The sequence below is a fragment of the Cygnus olor genome, chromosome 2 (genome assembly GCF_009769625.2).
Source record: "Cygnus olor isolate bCygOlo1 chromosome 2, bCygOlo1.pri.v2, whole genome shotgun sequence".
In the NCBI taxonomy this organism is placed as follows: domain Eukaryota; kingdom Metazoa; phylum Chordata; class Aves; order Anseriformes; family Anatidae; genus Cygnus; species Cygnus olor.
Window position 1 is genome coordinate 31,283,663 of NC_049170.1, and position 19,583 is coordinate 31,303,245.

General features: G+C 37.9%; 1 protein-coding gene across 2 annotated transcripts in view; it reads right to left on the reverse strand.

The window, feature by feature from the left end:
• Positions 1 to 285: 285 nt before the first annotated feature.
• The window catches only part of CRPPA (CDP-L-ribitol pyrophosphorylase A), a 126,416-nt gene continuing 107,118 nt past the window's right edge, over positions 286 to 19,583 (reverse strand). For both annotated transcript variants that reach the window (XM_040548174.1, XM_040548173.1), the window contains exon 10: positions 286 to 3,323. In XM_040548174.1, the coding sequence (XP_040404108.1) occupies positions 3,219 to 3,323 (105 nt within the window). In that variant the 3' untranslated portion in view covers positions 286 to 3,218. The remainder of the gene's footprint in view (positions 3,324 to 19,583) is intronic.

The window sequence follows — 19,583 nt, forward strand, 5'->3', positions numbered from 1 at the left end:
AACATTCTTAGGGCCAGATCCTGTATTCTCTTTCCTAGTGAACACTTTACCCACAGAATATTAATGAGAGTGCTTGTGGAGTAAGGTAAGCAAGGCTGGCAGAGTCTGAGCTTTTATTTACTCTGTGTTATCTCTGTCCAAACGTTCAAAGCAAGATGGGTGGTGACTGATTCACTAGTTAAATTCAAAACAGCATGTGTGTACAAAAGGCTGCCAAGTTTCTCATGTATATAGCTATTTGTGAGAAGCTATGCGCAGACAAAAAACAATCAATCAGTTTCTTAATTTCATTTTATATCTTTATTCCCATTGTAAGTATTAACAATCATCCAAAAGACCATTTAACTTTGGTTTGGATACACAATAGCATTAATCACAGTCCAGTTTCTTTTCTTTCTCTTTCTTTTATTTTTTTAAAGCAGTTCTACTATTTCATGATCTGTTTTAGTAGTTCTGCTGGTGGTGTATTTGCTTCCTTTAAAATAGATGTTTCAGTGTTTGTAGATTATTTAAAAGATTGTTAAAAACAACAACAAAAAATCCATAATATTATGAATAAGAGTATATTAATCTCATTATATTTTATTTAAGGTTAGTATTAAATAAGTTTGATGACTTGAAACTTACTTTTTGCTGTGCTTTTTTTTTTTTTCTCTTTTCAAAATAAGCTCATAAACAACCATGATATCATTTTTCTTTACAGCAGTTCATTGTAGTAACAGTTTAAATTGGATTTAAATCCTTTTAAGACAATGAGTTAAGTAAAGCAACACAACAAAGTAAAAGGTTCTGTTTAAGCAAATGACAAGTTACACACAATCCAGTGCTAAGACTGTATCACAATGTATACATTAGAGTGGATGGAAAACATAAAGGATTTTCTAAATTCACTTGCTTATTATTATGCAGGGAAAATACATCACAGATTGTACTTTAGTCTTCAAGGAAATAAAAAAATAGAGTCAAGGAAATATCTTTCATTGTGTCTTTTGGAAGCCTGTGAGATGAATTTCTTCATCAAATTTATTAATGTAAAAGTGAATTCAGAAAACTTATTTTTTGAAAGCTGTCCTGTCAAATTATGAATACCAATAATAAATCCTTTGTTTCTTCATTTATTTGACTACTCTGCATATGAACAGACATAAATATACACATATGAATAAAATATGCCCGTTGTATAGCCATACACAGCTAATATGAATGCTTATGTTGTACAATGCCAGCAAAGGATGAATTATTAATCAAATTAGAGAGGAGAGAGAAACAAAGAAGGAAGCAGATGATGCATGAGACCTTTGTTAGTTGTGTTGGGATGATTTCTGTATGGAAGAAAATGTGTGTTTTGGATCCAGAACAGTTAGCTAACAACATGTGTAATGAAGGAAGTCTGGGATCAACGTCAGCTTCTGAAAGGGATTTAAAAGACGTATAGACAGACAGTGTCTCAGCAGAAGTTATTAAGCCATTCTTAGGCGTTTTTTTAAGGAGCAGGGGGAAGGAGAAGGGGACAGGGGATAGAGTCCAACCCTAACTCCCTCACAAAGCTTTCTCTGTGCACCAGAGGGAGCGGAATCTGGGGGGAGCAGTGGAAGGGAGATGGGGACCTCCTTCAGCCAGCACTGGCATTGTCACCCTCTGTTGTTGAACCACAACAGTCAGAGCTTTTCTCCCTCTGCCTGTTTGAAGAGCTGAGCTGCAGGAAAGAACTTCCCACACCCATTGGATAATGGAGAGACAAATTTCTGAGTCAAAATCAGAAGCCTTATTCGAGATGGGTTTTGAAAGGTTTATCTAGCATGGAGAAGGATCCATCCCGAATGCCAAGACTGACATTCTGCACTTTACTTGACCTGCCTATTTCATTGTACTGGCTAAGACCAGGCTAAATTTTCCTGGCTAAATTACTTTCTACATCTGGGATCTATGAGGATTTTGTGAATTCTCTACAAGTCCCTCATGCCCAGATATGAGTGACTGTCCTCAGGAAAGCACAGCAGTAGTCAAGTAGCTGATGCATTTGATTTCAGAGGGAAACTTGAGGAACTCAGCACAGACAGAAGGGGAGGCTCACTGAACACCTGGTGGGGTTGATTCATTAAGACCCTGTTCCAGTCACTGCAGGTATGGAAGACATTAACCCAGGCTCTCCACAAGCTGAAGGAATGCTGTAATTCCTCCTGAGTCTGATGCATAGAGAGGGACAGGTGCTTTCAGGGACTGTCCTTTTCTCACACTGCTCTCAGTGGTTACCATGCCTGGAGACAGTTAACATAGTAGCCATTCACCATTTTACCCTTCTGTCCCAACTTTCCACACTTGAATATCAATGTAGCCTACATTTGAACCCATGACACTCAGTTCTCTTCACGACAATTTAATACATACATGTTGTAAACAGCAAGAGATTAAAATCATAATCTTGTAGATGAACTAACAGATTCCTCCTGTTTCTCCATTACCTACAAACTGAGTTGCATAATGTTTTTTCAGTCTTATCCCTTTTCTTTTTAGCATGGATATGCACATGCATGCACATGCATCTGCACATATAGAGTTTGTGTAATACAGTACTCAGCAAAGCAATTGGAGCTACTTCTGAATGATCGCACATGGGTACTGGAAGTAGTATTAGTGCTAAGGAGTGCTTCAGCCAGAGCATTCCTTATCCGGAAAACTGGGCTATAGCACTTTGATATCCCCGTGCACATCCTTTGTTTTGTTACCCTTCACTCCATGGAGGACAGGGACCTGACCAGACAAACACTGCTTGCAATGTGCATTTCCACTGACATCGGTAAGGCTATATCATATAATAAACTCCACACTCATTAATATGTATAGCAGCAATATTAAAATAATTTCATATAAAGAACAAGAGCTGTGTTTTAGGATTAATTCATTTAACGCAGTCCTAGAGCACAACATACATGCATGCGTTAAAGACAATTCTGCGTGAAGACTGAACATTTTGGTGTCCTCTGTGCACCTTTTTAAATGATCAGTACTTCACAAAAAAAGTGTATTTCAGAATGATTTGTGCACTTTATACATAATATCAGACTTGTATTTAAAGTATCAAAAATATGTTGTTAAAAGATCTTAATAGTAAACGTCATAAATCCAGAGTTTTCATCAAAGGGTAAAATGATTCAAGACCTTTGGTGAATGCATGATGAAAAAGACACATTTCCAAAAGCTACAAATGATTTATGGTCTTATGCTACCAACAGCTGTCCAATCAGCTCAGGGTTTCTGTCCTTTATTAATGCCATGGTCAGAGCCGCAGCAGAATTTACTGTCTCCTGAAGTGGGAAATGATCCTGCAAAAAAAAATAAAAAGGGAGCAGGGAAAGCAACACATTAACAAAACTAGCAAAAGTAAATATTTAACATCAATTTTCAAGTATACAAAATTACCATATGATTGTTGAAAAAAAAAATCTAAACATTTATTCGCACTTATTAGGAGAAAAACTTTAAAACTTATTTTTCTAAGGAAACAGTTTTGTAGCAATATCAGTTTTCCAATCTCCACAACAACCTAAAAAGTTAAGTTATTTTTAAAAAGGCAATATATTGTAGTTGCTGGAATTAATGAGATCTACCCAGAGATAAGCAAAACGGAAGCTTGATTCTATCACTTCCTTCCTAACTGATTTTTAAAATCTAAAAGGTAGTCAAATTTTTGGGTTTTAAAACACTGAAGATGAATGCAGGATTGAATTAAGTAGCATACTGAAAGACCGATATCTTCAGTACGTACTGAATCCCATCTCTATCCTACAAGCTACTTAAGCTCACAAACTCAAAGGTGTTTAAGCACTGGGACTTCAGGAGGTTAGGCTGAACTTTGTGTCACATAACTTTAAAAGTGTCCTGGTTTTGATAGGCGACTGTAGAGACCAACACAGGTAGAAACTTTGACAACATGCTTCTAACTGAGCACTCCAGCTCACATTTGAAAAAGCCCTTTGTCAAATTGCCAAGTTTTCTTAATTACATTGACTACAAAAGGTTGGCCTCTTGCAACCAGCATCCTTTTCATTTGCTCGCTGGGAAAATATCAATAGGTGCAGTCAGGTGCAGCCACATCCCTGGAGAGAGAAATAGGAGGGAGCAACTTGTGTGAAGCAACAGAGAAAAAGAAAGGTCTATGAAACTCTTGGGAGAATCTAGAAGTTTCAAATACAGAAAGTGAACCACAAAGAGAAAGCAAGGGCTGTTATTCATATCCATAGTAGATAAGATTGGAAGCAATAGGCTTAAGGGACTTAAACTGCCAAATAAATTAGTCAGGGAAGTAATACAAAGGAACAGGTTACTGAACAAATTAAGAAACTTCATCATTAGGATCTTGTAAAACACCCTGGATACATGTAGAGCAGGTACAGTTTTCTGTCTAGGGTGGAAGATGGAATGGTTTGATTCCAAATCTTTTCACCACTAATTTTCTAAGATGCTATATCAAGGAAGTACTTGTAGATGACGTTTAAGAAACTTGGATTAATGGAGAAAGGGGAAATGGCTTCAATAACTTATAAAAAACATAATGTTAATGACTGTTTTTTAATTTTTAAATTAACTCCATCCTAGCTGAAACCAGGACATTAAGGAATAAGGCCAGAGGGACCTACCTATTCATCTAGTACAAAGCGGAGCTGCAGGCTTAGAAGCTGGGGTTGAAGGAAAAACTCATAGAGGAAAGATATCTCTGGAACACTCCACATTTTGTCGAATCATATATTATCATCTTCTTATTAACTATGTGCTTTGCGTAAAAGACAGTAAACATTCCAGAGAGGTAAATAGGTAGAATGAGAAATAGTTTATACCTGACTCTTTTACCATTACTAGAAAAATGATATTTGCATTTGACTAGGTTTTTATCCTAAAAATCATCAAATAAGTAAGCTGGTACAATTTGTAAAATTCCCTTATAAAAGATTACACTCCTCACAATTTTGTTTAACATACAGTAAAATTATTTACTACTGGTCTAAAATAGTGTCTGCTATGTACTGAGCGATGCTCTCCATCAAGCTATGCAATGCAGGGGAACTCAGTTCAGCAAGGAGTGCAGAAGTGTACTCAGAGGTCCTGCCTGCCCAGGATCTTTTGTCATGGACTGAAGGTGCAAAGAGGAACTCCAAACCCACTACTCAGATTTGGTAGGGGTTTCACATCCTCATTTCCCATGGCTATAAATCACTGTATAACGTACAAGGAGAGTGGAAGTCATGTGTACGCACCTATTCAGACAGCAAACACTGCAATCACTGTCAAGATCTTGCAGCACATTTCTTGATCTCCAGCAGCGCCAGCCTCTTTGCACCCCTCATCACTTTTTGTTCAGTTTGTCTTGAGAAGCACTTCACAACTACAGACACTAGGAATTCCAAATGGGCTTCCAGCCATATCTGAAGTTGGCTGGAGGTGTGCATTTTTTTTCCCATTTCACAAAAAAAGAAAAAAATGCACCTGGCCAGGAATGCTCTTAATGTTTCTCCCAATAAATCTTTCCACATCCTCTGTTGGTTACTGGATTCAGTACACATTCCTTTGCAGTAATAAATTATTTAAGTTTTTGAACATAAAAGGAAGCAAGAGAAAGAAATTTAGCTTTCACAGGAGAGATTGAAAGTGACACCATAAGATTCCTGTAAACTGAAAAAAGCTTTTTATAAACTTAAGCCTAAAACTCAGGCTTTAGTGCTAATTTCCATGTTCTGAAGGAAAGACGTAAAAAATATGAATAGTATTAGCAACCCAGGCAATGTGGCACAGTAATGTGTACAGAAACATGCGTGAAGAAGAAATGTACATAAACCTAACTGATTTTTTTTTTTTTTAAGGAACTGGCAGAAATAAAAATCCATTTGCAGCCCCATTACCCCATTTTTAATACTTTGATTATAACTACTATTATTATCACTATTTAGAAAACTTACTAATTCTTGTCTTTCTTAGAATCAGTCTATACCATGGCAGGAACAATGAACTATCATACAGGATTGGTCCCTGTACAGGATTTGTCCCTGGAAGTCTGTCTTTAGAAATAGCCAGAGCTATATCCTTTAAGCAAATATACTTTATCCTATTTAAGATAACAAATATAACAGGAAGTATATTCTTAATTTTTTGCAATTATATGGTTACATTTTATAATGAAGAATGTACTGCAGCTCTCAAAAGTGCAAGCGTTTGTGATAGGGGTCAATCCTTTTAGATCTGTGCTGTCACCCCTTCCCGGCAACACTGTCCCAGCCCGACCCCAGGGTCACCCGCGCTGAGCAGGGTCCGGCACCGGAGCCTCCCGGCCCCACGTCTCGGCGTGGAAGAGAAATAGGTCACGCAAAGGTTAAGCATGTGCTGACTTGAACTTGCTTTATTCCCACAGTCACAGCGTTACTGGAAAGAGGTAGTAAATAGCACACAGAGGTGGGCTCTTCCAGGAATTCCTAAATCATTGTATATCCTGTATCCTTCTGAGAATCAAAACATGCTCCCATCCTAGGAACCACTACTGTAGCTTCTATTTGTCATGGCCTGTGCATTGCTATTTATCTTTTGACGAGTATTTCTAGTGCTTACTATCACCAATAAGCAAACAGAAAAAGAAATCTTTGCAACCGAAGGAGAAGGTTTTGTTCAAAGTATAGGGAAAATGTTGACTGATGCAATAGTTAAGTTGTATCTTCAGTATTCTTTCCCCTCTTCTGAATCCTGCTAAGAAATTGTTTAATTTTTAGGCCATTACTGAGCATTTAAGCAGATATTTTCAATATGCACAATGATGCTCCACTTTTTCCTATGTAGGCAATTTGGAAGCCAACAGTGTTTATGAAGAATATAAAAAGAGTTCAGATGACAGAATTAGACAACAACCCAGGAAAGAAAATGAATCTTGTGGATCTTTATTAATTTATGCTTAAACAAATAAGTGAACAACTCTCCTGGCTATACCCTTAAAACACCCATGTTTCTGACACTGCAATGTTATTTCTGGCAACAGTGCTGGTTACAGCTGATAGTGCCTACAGGGAGGCTTCAATAAGGATGCCAGGACAAATTTAATCTACCACACCTAACTCCATTGCACATACAGGCCTCCAAACTTCTTTTATATTCAATGGCATAGTACTAAATCTTTCAAAAACCTCATTATTAGTTGCAGGAAGTCAAATAATCAAGCAGAACCAGGTCTTCACATGTCTAATTGTCTGACATGTTCAGATATATTGTAACCATGATAAAAAGCAGGATGTCAGAAAAGAACGAGCAATACAAATCCTCATGTAGCCCACAAGAGCGCTCCCACATCATTGCCCACCCACTGCTCAGCTCGGCGAATTCCAAGAAGAGAACATACTTCAGTGCACTAGTCAGTGAATGCATATCCGTGCATGCACTGGATGGATCAAACACGAATAGTTCTTTCACTCATCAACGAAATCTTTAAAAAAAGACCGTGACCTTTAAATCAGACTCAGAGGCAGCAACAATTTTAATGGCTTTAATGACTGAGGTTCCACATGATCAACTGATGTGCTACGATCCCCCCTAAACCATTGTGATATTCACTCTCTATTCATTTCATCCAGTTGACTTAAATGAGTCTCTTGTAAGAAAGAAAAACCAAAACCCCCTAACATTTCTTGGCCATTAATAAAGAGAATTTTTTTATTGTTTGAACAGATGATTAACTACATTTATAAGCTAAAAACAAAACTTTTACCACTTTATATTTATGTACTTTGGAAAAGAAAGTACTCAGAAACACTGCCAACCTTATAAACCATAAATCCACATAACAGCACTTTGATTCCAAAATAAAATATCCACTTTGTCTGTTATTAAATAGTAAAAATATTCCAACATAACCATATTGTATGATGGTTATAACTCATATTCAGAATTTATTTGATGTAGAGTTACTGACTGTAGGGGTTTTCTGGTCTGCAGAATAAGACTGGAAATGCATACAGGGACAGAGTTAAAATTGTGTTTGGAACATGCAATGTGATATTTTACAAATGTGCATTTATTTAAGAAACTGTGAGGGTATCTGAATATTTATTGACATTCCCCTAATGATTCATTTCTTTGCTTCAGTCTGTTTAGGATTTTTTTTTTCCAGCTGGAACTTCAGATACACGCATTTCAACTTACATATATACTAGTTCAATCTAAGTATAGCCAGAAAAACACATACTCCCCTTTGTAGCTCAAAAAAGACCTCTGTAGGTATTACCACTGCCTTTTACTGCATCACTCCAAAAGCATAAGACAGCCATGTTCCATTATTTGCATTCTGTTTTGCTGTAATATTGTTTGACTTGCCTGTTAATACAGTTTTTACAAATGAATAGGACTGCGATGCTAGCCCTGATCACATGGTGGATAGAAAACCTGAAAACGTGATTTAAAGACAGGGCTAAACCTAGGGAGCATCCATACAGCTGCATTTATACCAGGAAAGGTGAGAGGTCAGGGCATGTGCTGGCGCACTGGTGTGCCCTCACCCTTGCTGCTCTATTGTACGCTGGCTCCCTGGCATAGTTTTGGCTCCTGCCAGCTAACATGTTCCCAAACAATGGCTGGGCATGGTTCAGGGGACAGCACAGGCCAGGGACTGCTCCCAGGAGACAGTCTGAATGAGGCCACCCTCTTTTGGGAAAAAGAGAACTTAGCCATATGGACATGAGACATGCTGTGTCTTTTAGCCTTAGGATGCGAGAACCATCCCTGGCCTGTTTTACTTGCCATTATAGATGTAGCCTGAGCATCACTGTGAAGTGACAGTTGTGCCTTTCTCTCTCTACTCAAACACATCAAAAATACATAGACCTACAAATATACCCCCCAGAACGTGGTGCAGACACCACATAGCTACCACAAAAACACAGTCAGTTAAAAAAAATAAAAAAATCAACTGTTCTATGGAAACCTTTCCCTTTAAACCACTTCAGCATGACAAAGTGAAAGAGATGGAGATGAACCACAGTGCAAGATGGCACTCGTGCTGTATCTTAGATTCCTGCCATCCCATGGAAAAAGCTGGGAACCAGCAGGAGGATGGCTTGATGAAGCATGCCCACTTCTCTCTTTTGCAGGGTGAGCCTGTGTGTACACCAGGCATGCCACAGGGCATGAGTGGAAGAGAAAATGGCTGCAAGAATCTGTGTTCTGGCAAGCACATTGCAAAACACTCCATTGGCAGGACAAGAGGAGCTGCAATTAATTTAAAACTCCACCGGATGCTGCAAGTTATGCTAAGGCTAAACCAGGTGTGTCCAAAACTCACCTCATGCCACAGGCTGACTGTGTTTTACATGCAGACAAACCGAGTAGAGAATCTCTCCTCAAAAACCTCAACATTTGAAAATTTCTTCTTCATTTTTTTTATCTAAAATATGATCTGGGAAGATTAATGGTCTTTAACTATTAGAAATCAACAATATAAAATTGTTTGGTGTTTATTCAAACCTTACCATAGATTCATGAAGGAGCATTTTTTTCCACTCAAGATATGTAGTGGCATGCATCTACATATTAAAGCAACTTCCATTTGTGTAACGCTACAAATTAATCTCCTTTCTTTTTAGAATGTTTCCACATCAGACTTTTAATCCATGTGCCAAAGGCTCTATTGATAAGTCATATCTCATACATAATAGCAAGGCAACAATTTACCTCAATAAGAAGACAGCTATGCAGATCATTCTAAAAGATAAGAAAGATATTTCTCTGAATATTTTTAGCTTTCCTTTCAAGTAATACATAAATAAGGTAGCATTTGAGTTCAGATAGGTAGCTGGGTTCAGTATCACTGCAGCAGGTTCACAACTCAACCTTTGTATACACAGCCTTGCTTCCTTTCTGAACTAAGAAAATGCAATCAGTTCTTCATGAGTGGACAGAAACAAAAATAATTTAGAGATTTAGATGCTCTGGATGCAAATGGAAAATTAAGAAGAGATGTGAGTGGCACTGGAAGAACCACATCATCACTGTGTTAATGAAGCCTAGTTAATTATGCACCTATTACTATAAACTCTGATATATCTGGGTTAGTTCCTGCAGTTAAACAGCTGTACATCCATACTACAGTCTACTCAAACCCAGGTAAGTTGTGAATAAATATGTGAGACTGTACTGCATCTCCCACACCCTCCTGCACTATTCATCAATCATGATTCTTATCATAGAATCATAGAATCATTAAGGTTGGAAAAGACCTCCAGGATCATCTGGTCCAACCATCTCCCTACCACTGATATCACCCACTAAACCATGTCCCTAAGCATCATGTCCAACCTTTCCTTAAACAGCCCCAGGGACGGTGACTCCCTGGGGATTCCCTGGGCAACCCGTTCCAATGCCTGACTACTCTTTCTGAGAAGAAATGTCTCCTAATTTCCAACTTAAACCTTCCCTGGCACAACTTGAGGCCATTCCCTCTAGTCCTATTGCTAGTTATCTGTGAAAAGAGGCTGACCCCCAGCTCCCCACACCTTTCTTTCAGGTACCTGTAGAGAGCAATAAGGTCTCCCCTGAGCCTCCTCTTCCCCAGACTAAACAACCCCAGTTCCCTCAGCTGCTCCTCACAGGACTTGTGTTCCAGGCCCTTCACCAGCTTTGTAGCCCTTCACCTTCTCTGGACATGCTCCAGGGCCTCGATGTCCTTCTTGTACTGAGGGGCCCAAAGCTGAACACAGTACTTGAGGTGCAGCCTCACCAGAGCTGAGTACAGGGGGACGATCACCTCCCTGGTCCTGCTGGCTGCACTATTCCTGACACAAGCCAGGATGATGTTGGCGTTGTTGGCCACCTGGGCACACTGCCGGCTCATGTTCAGGTGAGCATCAGCCAACACCCCCAGATCCTTTTCCTCTGCGCAGCTTTCCAGCCACTGTGCCCCAAGCCTGTAGTGTTGCATGGGGTTGTTGTGGCCAAAGTGCAGGATCCTTATATTTTATCACAAGAAAATGGAAAGCCATCAATGCATAAAATGACAGTATAGATACACTGATGATAGACAAGTATTTTACATTTCCTGGAGTCTGTAAAGATTATGTCCCCAATGCCATTGCATATATTTTTTCACCTAAAATTCAGATTTAAAACTGAAGGTAAATGTCATTCTTTTGTTTAAAACAAAGAAACAAACAAAAACCACAACACAAACACACAAAACAAAACAAATAGGATTCATTACTTTCTCTAGTATGAATAGAATGGACAGTATTCTCCTAAATCGGCAGCTTTGAAACAGCTCAAGTTTTTATGTTCTGCAAAATGTAGGTTACCAGGGTTCAGTTCCCCTCCTTGTGTGAGGTGATTAATAGTCCGCTGCCCCATGCCCCACATTTTGGGGATCGGGATTAAATTCCTGTGGAGAAAGACCCACTCTACAGGGGCAGAATGTATCACAAGAGAGGGATGACAAGACTCCAGCCTAGAGGCCACTCCAGGTGCCTGGGGAGCAAGTGAGAGCTGCCTTCTAACCTTTGGTCCAAAACCTCGATGTTTTTTTATTCTTTTGATGTAAAAGAAATGGACAGTCTTTGGAGCAGACAGAGCCAATGCCTCTGTCATTTGTAGACCTAGGCATTGCATTTCCTTGTTCTTGTCCTCTCCAAGGGCTTTTTTGTTTTTTCTTCCCGTAAGAAAAATTGTTAGCATGATCATACTAAATAATCAATAAAAAAATCTTGGCCAAAAAAAAATCTCTGAAAAAGTTGTCATAAAGAGCACTTTCTGAATATTCAGTCATCGCAGCTTATGCAAAATTTTTAATTTAGCACTTACCACCATCTGATCTAAGCTCTTGGCAATGGTGAGTATGCCAGCAGTGACAGCACAAGCATCTGTCAACCGCTTTCCCCCTAAATTGTTCAAGAAAGCTACCTAATGCTTGAGCTAGGAGCCAATTCTGCCACCTGCATGTGACTGGTCTAGAAATAAGCCATTTAGCAGATGTGGTAGTCTGCAAACTTGGAAGTATATTATGTGTTTGAGGTTTCTTAGAGGTGGTCTCTTAATGCAGTATGATACCAAATAAGACTATAATATGAAATGTATTAATGTTAATGAATGTTGCTGTTCTACCTAACAGGTCCTATGAGATACCACTCTGGTAACCTTGTAAAACACACCATAAGAGTTTTTAGCAGGAAGAAATAATTGCTTCTTACTATCAACATAGGAAAAATGAAATGCTCCTGAGGCACAGAAGACCAGCTTTCTCTGAGAATCACCACTGAAAACTGCTGAAAAGCTGAGATTAGGCTGAAGTTGACTGAAGCCGTGGCCAAGTCTTTCCTCTGGTTTCAGTAAGCTCTGGATCAATCCAATGGCACTGACAAATTCATGTGGGAGTGGGATGTAAGTCTTCCTCCACACAGCAGCAGCATATGATAGCGTTTCCCTCTGTGTGTATGCATGGTGGATCTTCTGCTGCCTGTTGCACTGCAAGAGTCTATAAATACTTTAATGAGCTGTGGTGATCACTTTTGCAAGCAGCCAGGAATACATAGCAGACCCACCACACACACACATAAAAAAAAACAAAACGGGTAAAGCAGTGCTGGCCTCCTGCAAAACATAACACCCAGTCATGCAAATCACTTGCAGACTGTTGTAGTACACTAGGCATCAACCAGTAACTCTGGATCATGTATGAATGCATTTCACACAGGGTGTGAAATGGAGTAGTAGCAGAGCAAAATCCATATAGCAGACTTTAAGCCATTTTTCTCCTATTACTTATAAGCTGAAAAATATAGCACCTTGAAGCTCAGTGCCACTTGATGACTAGCCGTAGGTAAATTACAGGAAGCCAGCAGTATGTAGGAAGGCAAAAAACTTTTTGTAGAGAAGACCGAGAAAAGTGATGGGGGAACAAGCTAGGAGAAAGTGAAAAAGAAGAAACAGCAGAGGTGAAAGTGAGGGTCACACTGAATTCCTCAGAGAGTTTTTCCAATAAGTTGAGCAATGCTTCTAGTTTGTTCATTCAGTAGTTCATGTTAAAATATTTTTCCCTTTCTTCCAACTTACTTAAGGCAATTCAGTGGAAAGATCTTCTTTTCCTATGCATTTTTGAATGCACAGAAAGATATAATTTTACTTGAATTAAACTACAAAAGTGTTCCAGGCTACCACACTAACCATCAGACATTTTTTCATGTATGATTCAGTTGCATAATCACCATCCTTTACCTTTTCCTCAACATTTATGCTGCCACTAAGAGAAAAGAAACAGATATCAATACAGTAATAAAAAGTACCTTACAATATTACAATGACAGAAAATTTCTCAAGATGAATTCTAATTTCAGATGAGTCTCACTTGTATAGGAATGAAGGTCAGAGACCCCTGCTTCTTGTCTTTGACCTCCTTTTAGGAAGGTCAAAACCTTCCTAAAAGGAGGTCAAAACCTTCCTAAAACCTGTAAATCCTTCCTAAACCTGTAAATTTCATACAAACACTGTATAGCAGTTCCCTCAAATAAAGTACCCAACTATCTCAATCCTCAAAATATAAAAAGACATGCCATTGCTAAAGATCAGGAGAGATTACTATCATTGCCAGAGGCTCTATCTGATAGGAAAATTGTGTCATATACTGCAAGTAAAAAAAAAATAAAATTTCAAAGACCTAGTAGCACATTTCTACTCAGCGAGATCTGAGGTCATCAGTGTAATCATAAAATTATAAGTAGGTAAGCATCACATATCCGAATGCGTCTCTTTACTGTTAGAGCACAATCCATCCTTACTTCTGATCTTACAAAAACCACCTAATGGGGAGAGAGAAGGCAATACAGTGCTTCTTCAAAGAAATTTTCAGTAAGAGCAAAAGTACATATAGTAAACTTAACAATATATATTTCAAAATTATAGGTTTTTCCTTTCTGTTCCATATAATATTGAAAACAGATTAGCTGTTGCATGTTTCAACAAGAAAAATGAACACAATAGTTTGCAAACCTCTAAGTTGCTAATATGCAGAACAATGCATGAAATGCCTTAGCTATCACAGATTACAGAATTCTGCATACATATATGCAGGAGGGGTTTTACATAATTTGTGACATAATTTTGACATACAATTCATGACTGTGGTTTCCATTGATATAAAGAAAGACTGGGAGACTTTAAATTACTGTGACTGTAACAAAATGGGAAAGTCTTCAGAAAGAAGGAGCAATGCATTTGAATCTGCAGGGGAATGCTGAAAATCAGTGCAGAGGAAATGTGAGCATTTTTTTTTACATTATCTCAGTGTAAAGCATATTTTTCTTCCCTCCTCTAGGTGCTAACTTCATGCAGAAAATTATGCATAAGAGATATCCGGCCTTCCAAAAGAAGCAGAGGCATGTTTGCATCCGTTTCAATATAAGTGTTCTGTTCAGTCATTAAAATCTTCATTATACAACTCCTACAGACTGTGAATAATCTGAAATACAAGCACACGGCTGCAGTAACTAATTGATTGGAAACATTCCTCTTGATTACAGATAATTTATTTGAGATGGTTCACAAGAAAAACTCTATAGTCTATTAAAAAACAAAATTAAAACTTCTCCTTTGGGGAAAGAAATAAACAAAAACCAAGAGATTCTGAGGGACAAAGTATGTGTACACATGTGCTGTGCTATTGTTCACATCCCAGTCTTGTGGCTTCCAAACTTTTCAGATGATAATATCAGTGCAGTGGGGTAAAGGCCACATTCCATTTCTTGGTTACAGAAATATAAACCAAAGTAACTACAGTATTACCAGCCCAGTCACTTTGCAATTACGGAGACTGAAATTCAACTTCAAACTCTACATTTTGCTATGCATGACCTAATATGTAATTGCTTTTAAACTGATCTCTCAAACCTTCAAAAGAAGCTTTAAAGTAACTTAAATGTCAGTGTTTTGGATAGCGAGACACGGTGAGAAGGAACAGTTGTCTAGAAGCTCGTTGTTAAGGATTTGATTGTAGATTTCCCTAATCTGATGTTCTTCATTGAATATAGCAAGTTGTTTGCAAATGGCTCTTCAGTTGCATCACCTCATCATTTCATGAGAGTCTGACTACAGAATAAAACTTAAATACTTATCTTTAAGTTACACACTGAAATTTGAAAACATTCTTGAATTATACCTTAGCACCTAACATTTAATATCCTTCCTATATATTTCATCTCATCACTCAAATTCTACTTCTTTGACAATATTCAGGTGACCTTTAGATACAGTTTATGCCCCATCTCTGACTTCTCTTCCAGGCTACTACTGAGGTACTACAATCTACAATATGAACTGAATCCCTATCTGGAAATAATAATGATTTCTAAAACAAGTTACCTGTTCCAAACTCTCAATTTTTCCATTCTCTAGTTCTTTGTCTGTCCTCCTTAATTCATGGCCTAAAGCCACAACAAATAGAGCACTTGCCTGTGTTAAAATTTTCAGTTTAGCAATGTAGAAAGCATGCACATTTTGAAAAATTAATCCTGGAAGTAAAGATGGTACTTGAAGTCTGGTGTGAGCAGAGGCACTGGGATCAGGAAGCAGCAGCAAACACCCAGTGTCAACTCCAACAGATGGGTCAGAGAAGAATTATAAAAGCGTGCTGGGAAAACACTGTGGCAAAAGTGCTCCTGCATGCTGGGAGGAATGGAGAGCCCAGGACATGGGCCCAGTGCCTTTTCATGGAAGAATGAATGGTAACAAAGGATGGACAGGGCTTAGGGGCATAGTGCAACTCTTAAAGATAAAACTGAAGTGTCCTCAAGCCAGCTAACTTGCTAGCAGTCTGACTGCAACAGCACAAAATGCCAACATGGACTAATCACGTGCACTTTCTCACTTTTCTCAGGTGCTTTTCGTAGGCAGCCCAAGTTGCAACGGCTGTTCTGAGTCTGGGCCCCAACCTGACCATGCCTCCATAGCTTGAACAGCATGGAGGAGTCTGATTAAATGGTGCTGCATTAAATGGTCACATAGCTGGAGGGGCAAATACCAAATTTCCAGAAGAAACCTTCTTTTGAGTATAAGCCCAGCAACAGGAAGGCAGAAGAGGGCCCATAACTTGCCTTGTAGCTAAAACACAACAAACAGACAAAGCAGTTAGTACCATTCCTTAGGGTTCACTAGGAAATGTATATACCTCCCCATTTTAAGACAGATGTGCTTATTTTAGATTCTCATTTTCTTTTAAGCTACAAGAGTCCAGCTATACCACAAAGATAGATCTCACAGATGTTCTCATATAAAAATCAGGGTTTGCCAAGACAGGCTTCTTTCTTTCTGCCAGTTAATAACAGCACAAACCATGTAACACAATAGCCTGTCTATATGTAAACAAAGGCACTCAAAATGAAAATATATCCAAGTGATAAAACTCTTGTGAAATATCAAAAATTTGTTCCTGTGCTTTTAGAAAAAAAGGCTATTTTAAAACTAGCCCCTCATTTCCCTATCTCTTGGTGAAAGAAATAAAGGAACACGACCAGTTTTGCTTTGGCAGATGGACTAATTGTACTCTGTAATTAAGATGTTTTATTAGAAATAAAACAGATGAAATGTTCTGTTAGCTATGAACACATCTCTTTTTATGAGAATAGCACTCAGGTATGTTGTATCTCAAGTTGCATAACCGAAGTCTACGTTCCACCACTTTTAAGACTTTCAAATAAATGGTTACCAAAGCTTCCTTTCAAAACATCCTGAAACCATCTTGTGCGTACTTGCAACTTCAGTTATGTCTGTGACTGCAAAGATAAGTTCAGTTCTCCCTTATATTCTGTCATAATAGGCATTTGATTAACAGACTATTTATTAAAGTCTCTAAGGTCACGACTAAACATGATGTGTAAGAATTCACCACACCACTTACTCCTCATTTTATAATTTGGATCATGCAAAGCTAACTGAAATCAAAGGGCTGAGAAAAAGTGACCAGTGTTATCTCCATGGTGATGGGAATTAGTCATTCTCATTAAAAAAAGATCCATTCTTCAAGACAGAAAGGGAAAAGAGGCAATATCAGTGTCTTGTAGACTGCCTGCATGTGGTGGTGTTAATATTTTTCATCTTTCCTTGAAAGATAAATATTCAGCTAGATACAACTATTGCCAATATCTGGAAGTGATGCAAGAATCACCATGTTGGACACTAAGTAAATATCTGTGTTATTCACTTCCAGGATCTCTAAAGCATTTTTAAAATGTCAACTGGTAATAATACTTAAAACAGTCTCAGGAATAGTTTAGAGGGCTTAACAAATTTGTTGGATTATTTTCTAAATATAACCATCAAAAATGAAAGCAAGCAGAACACTAGTTTTCATCCTGGTAGTAGTTTTGACAGAAGTTGATCATTATAGATCCTGTATGTAAGTTTCAAGACTACAGAGGAGTTTTAAATTGATTTTTACAAGCCAGTACTTCTGTAAAAATTGTATTGTAATACCATTTATGTTTAAGGGAGTCTTAGTAGTCATTGATTTGGTCATTAATTTTTGTTGGATTCTCCTGATACTTATATCTACAGAGGAAATAACCCTTATGAAGTGGTAGAGTTACTCAGGTGAGAACACTGGACGACACAGAAAGCCTGCATAATATGATCCTGAACAAGCACTGTGTGAGCTCAGCTCTTGTAGGCTGTAGAATTGCGATGCTATAGCTTTGGTCGGTTAAAAAGAAAAGGAATGGAGCTCTGTTTAAGCCTTGTCCAGATATAAAACTCATTTAACTGCTCAAATAAGTTAGGTGTTAGCTAAGAACAAATCTCCTGGCGCTTCAACTAGAAAGCACAACTTTTACTTTTTCTCTTTTACACACTTTTTTTCCTCCCAGCTTCAGTATTCACTTCCAATTTCACAGCTGCATTTTTAAGTGCATGTATCTTTTTACATGGGCAATGATTTCACATTGTTCATCTCCTCAGCCTGTATTGATTAGATGAATGTGTGGTTTGGCTTTTTACAGCCATGCTTTAAAAGTTTCCTCTGGACAAAAGAAGCAATCTCAAACTCCATTTCCACTAATTCCTCTCTTGACTCAACATCTCTTTTGTCTTCAACAAACTGTATTCCCTTGTGCCTACTCTTGGCCTCAGCTTTTATCCTGTATGCTCTAGTTCCATAAATCTGCTGTCTATTTAGTATGCACAGTTATGTCTGCAGCAGTATGTTCGTGCCACAGCCTCATCTCTTAGCACTCCTCATGTCCCCAGTCACAATGTCTCCTTCACATTAACTACGGAGATTAACTTTCTATTATTTTCTTGAAGTTTACCCTTTAGGAACTTTTGCATTAACTTTTACTACTAGGTACCCTTTCACAGGCTCAAATGGGGTTCCAGTCAAACAAATCTAACAGAACCACAAGTTCTCTTCAAGGTCCATTAACAAAACACAAGCTCTCTTTTACTTGGGACTGTCTATGGACTAACTCCAGTGCAATGATGGGACTTAAAAATCCTCTTTTTCTGTTACTGCTTTCTGATTAATTCCCACTGGTTTCCACATATCCTTTCCTTTAACCAAATCTGACACTAGCAGAAAGGATTTCCTGATTTTTTTTACCCTAATCTTCATCAGAAAAATATTCTTGTCGGCACGCCTCAGTTATTTTCCTTTTCTTATGATCTTGATGCGGCACCATGTATTTTTACATAAACTACAATGGAAACTTGTATTAGAAAAAAAATCTTTCTGTCTTCCAATCCCCGTAATGTTTTGAAATAATTTTCAAACCTTTGCTCTCCTTACCAATATACTGGCCAATACAAAGGACTAGTTCAGTTTTTCCCAAGAATCCACACCTGTCTTTTCAAGATACAGATTTATTTATTATTTTTTTTAATAGAGAATCATTAGGTCTAAAGCCAGAAGTGAAATCTTTCATGGTAATGCTTACACAACATATCAAGAGTATTATTCTGACTGACACTAGAACATCTGACTTCTTTATTATTATTTTTTTTCCAAACATTTTCAATACAATTTATTGGTTTCTATTAGTAGGATGCAAATTTCAAGTGTCAATTTTAAGTTTTGCATCTTTGTTCATGCCCGATCTAATAGCCTTATGAACATACATTAGAATTAATTTGTTCAATCAAACTTAAAAGAACAAATGCAGTTATATAAGATGGTAAAAAGATCTGTGGTTTCCATTAATGTAACACAAATATCAATTAGGGGCAATACTAATAATTTTGCAGTATCATTTAAAATAATTAATCAGGGAGTTTTTTCTCTCTAAAATTTGATCCAATTATTGGAAACAACATATTTTAAAATGCAGAGCTACTCATAATATAAAATGCAATCAGGCCAAAACCTTCTTTCCAAAAACATTTCTAGACTCACTCTGTGTCATTAAGATTCTTTTACGGAAGTAATGAATTTAAAGAGCTCTGTATAAGAATCATTGCTTCTTCAGCTATTTTCCTATTGAGGAAATGTATGTGGCAACTGAAATGATTGTGTAATTCATATTCTGCAGTCAGCAAACACCAGGAGCTCTAAAGCCAAATCAGTCAATAGAAGCAATCCTTTAATGTGCTTAACT